Raw genomic sequence first — 3,040 nt, forward strand, 5'->3', positions numbered from 1 at the left:
CTGAAGAGGTGGCGCACTCCAAGCTGCCATGTGCTGGCAGGGCTGCGCCAATTGAGACTATCCGATTAGCTAAAGAAAATAATACAAGTGTCTCTGTCTTACTGAGAACGCGTAGCCACCTCATCACGACGAAGCGTGCGTAGTTGTCGAAGTCGTGCCGACAGATGCAGGGCTATGCCATGTCGCTCACTCGTTCGCCGTGAGACAGCACGGGTCTCTGCAAGAGCCAATTCGTACCATCGTGCGGCTCGTGTTGTTTTCCCATTCTCTGTTGGGGTGTTTTGGTTCTATTTTTGCGCTATTTGCTGTCATAGCTCTACACCGGATCCCTACTGGATCTTGCCCTCATAGGCATGGCACAAGTTCGCACACTGTGGCAGCAGCAGAAAAAAACAATATGACGAAGGCTGGGGAGCATCAGTAAACAACATATAGAGCAGAGAGCCTCCAGCAGCTTGCCCAGTGCGGGGCTCCAGGCCCTCGTATGCGCCGTGTTTTCCTGTAGGCACACAGTACTCGAGACGTAGGTAGCTGAGCTCTTTCATCGGTCCCAGAGATGCGAGAAACGGCTGGACGAAATACAAGCTATTAGTTTGTGCTCAACTTTCTCAGCAAGAGAAAAACAGAAAGGACTCATTACAATCATATCTCTCTACATGTGCTCCGCCACGAGTGGTGCAGAAGCGGCGTTCGATGCACAGCGTCAGGTCCCGTCTCAACGGTTACCGCGGTGGCTCGGCACGTTGGGCACTTACTTTCTACTTTTCACCTGCCCCAACAACCGCTGCAAACGACGTGGCCTGCATCGTCAGCGGCCTGGAACCGATTACGCATTCGGGGCTGCCTACCGCATGGCGTATACAGAAGATTGTCCGCGTCGTCGCAGACAGGGCAGTGTCTCCAGTCATACTACTTCACAAACGTGTTCTGTCGCAGTCAGAGTCAGGCCGTTTGCCTGTCGGCCAAGGAGTGCTGCCTCACCGGTCTGTCCAGGAAATTCTGGATGTCCGCGCAGTCGATGTCGTCGGCCTGGCCAGGTCATGGCTTGGCCCGTCTCTTTCATGGTTCCTACCCAGGACATACCCTCGCCCTGGTGTTGCGGCGACCGCCTCCCCTACTTTGAGCAGCTAATGCGCCAGTACACTATGCAGAGCCTTGGCAGCCATCTGTCTTCTCAGATCCACTACCCGATCCGGCTGCAATATCGTGGCCTGTTTTTGCTGTGACGGGCTCCAGGGTGTGACACCTCGAGTAACGAATGAAGTTTTCCCATGGTTGCAATTAATTCGCGTAGCTACTTATACAGTGGCCGAAATCGAAACTGTTTCGCTCTTTATTGGGTATCTTCGTTGAGTTACTAAGCACTATAATGATCTCCGTATTAATAACTACTGAGCTATCAACTTCTGTTGCAGTCCGATAGTAGAAATGCCATTTGGTGGAAGGCCGCCGCTGTTGGAGGTGGCATCGGTGAGCGCTGTCACAACGAGGCTTTTCTGGCGCTCGCTCCGGTAATGGGGACTATGAAAGCAGAGCAGACATTAGCAAAGCTGGGGACGCAAGTCATCCAGCTCGGCAGTAAGATTGACACAGCCAAAAAACGACTTTGTCAGCAGGTCCTGCAAGTTTCAGCCGCTCGATCGACGTTACGCGGACTGTGTATGAACCACGATATGTTGTGGAAGACAATGGCTTGTCAACGAATTGCATCCTCCAGCAGCCATCAACCTCAATTTCGATGCACTCGCCTCTTGGAATTATGGACAGGATTTCAGCGCCGCTTAACAGAAATGGAGAAGACTTTGTTGAAGTAGTGTATTTTGCACCCGTTGGTGTCGGCGACTGCACTTCTTGGGTCGCGTTGGATCTTTCGTCGGCTTGAGTTGGAGCCTCAATAATGGGTGGTGGTCACGGAAAGCCAAATCAACCCGAAACTCTCGATTCTCCGCCCGCTCTTCGCTCAAGGGATCTGCTCCAGGAACGCGTACCTCTTGGCTTAAATCCTTGAAAACCTTGCGCCTCTTGGCAATTTTGCGTAAGACAGGTGCGTCGCGTTTTCCACCTGTGCGCGGTGATACATTGCGCTTTCTGGAAATCTTGCCTCTGCGAGACGTATTGGCTCCGTTGTATGGAGCGGGGTCCGCGTGCCTGTCTGCATTGGTGCCTTCATTGGTGTCGGCGTTGGTGTCGGCGTTGGTCTCTGCATTTCTGGTTTGCGTGCTTCCAGGGTCCTCGTCGTCGGGGCCCTCTGAGTCAGGTATTTCGCTTGTTCCACCTGGCGTCAAGATTGGATGGCCAGCATTGCGCGCCTGTAGCTGCTCGTTGCCAACGAAAGGAGTTTTGCCATTTAGGTCGTAAGCAGTGCGCGCATAGGTCGCAGAATCGTCCATGGTTTCATGTCCTCCAGATTGTAATCGGCAGGAACTTTCTACAGTTTAGTTAGTACTGTCTCAAAGTGCCTTTGCTGATATTGAACCGACTAGCGTTAGGAATTAACTCCTTTGATCTCAAGGAGTCGCTGTTGTCCGAGTTCATCTGGGCTGAACCATCATCATCGGATGAATCATCATTGTCGGCGATGATGCAAATTTCCATGGGTCCAGAAAGATTTTCGCGCTCTGGGTTCGCGGACTCATTGCTTTTGGGCTCGTCGGGTTCGGAGTTCGTGTAATTTTTGCGTGTGAGTCTCTGGGACCCGAAAGGTCTCGCGCGCGTGTTGGCAGGTGCCATGGTAAAGAGAGGCATCGGGAGACTGCTGGACACGGGAAGAAGATGAAGGAAGCAGAGTTGGAAAATGCAAAGACGGGCAGCTAGCACCCTTTTATACTGTCCGTGGTTCTGCCTCACACAGCAGCACGTGAGACGGGAGTTTCCAATGGCCTTGGGATGAGGGTTGACCTGCAGCCGTCGCTTGCAGCCTGGTAAACGAAGTTTGTGGCTTGTAGACAGAATCGTGTTCATTTGAGGGAGAAAACTGACTGAGGACTGCCTACCACCCTAGCTCCGATATGCTTCGTGTGCCTCGCATCCATGACCTTGA

The 3,040-nt window shown here is 52.6% G+C and overlaps 1 protein-coding gene across 1 annotated transcript; it reads right to left on the reverse strand.

Moving 5' to 3' along the window:
• Positions 1-1,388: 1,388 nt before the first annotated feature.
• Positions 1,389-2,730, reverse strand: ISF_09360 (hypothetical protein; the record flags this gene model as incomplete). The annotated part of the gene is made up of 4 exons (XM_018852963.1): positions 1,389-1,521; positions 1,646-1,800; positions 1,989-2,428; positions 2,481-2,730. 4 exons carry the CDS (start codon positions 2,728-2,730, stop codon positions 1,389-1,391), a joined length of 978 nt encoding a protein of 325 aa, XP_018699828.1.
• Positions 2,731-3,040: the final 310 nt, after the last annotated feature.

The sequence above is a fragment of the Cordyceps fumosorosea genome (assembly GCF_001636725.1).
Source record: "Cordyceps fumosorosea ARSEF 2679 chromosome Unknown scaffold_47, whole genome shotgun sequence".
In the NCBI taxonomy this organism is placed as follows: Eukaryota; Fungi; Ascomycota; class Sordariomycetes; order Hypocreales; family Cordycipitaceae; genus Cordyceps; species Cordyceps fumosorosea.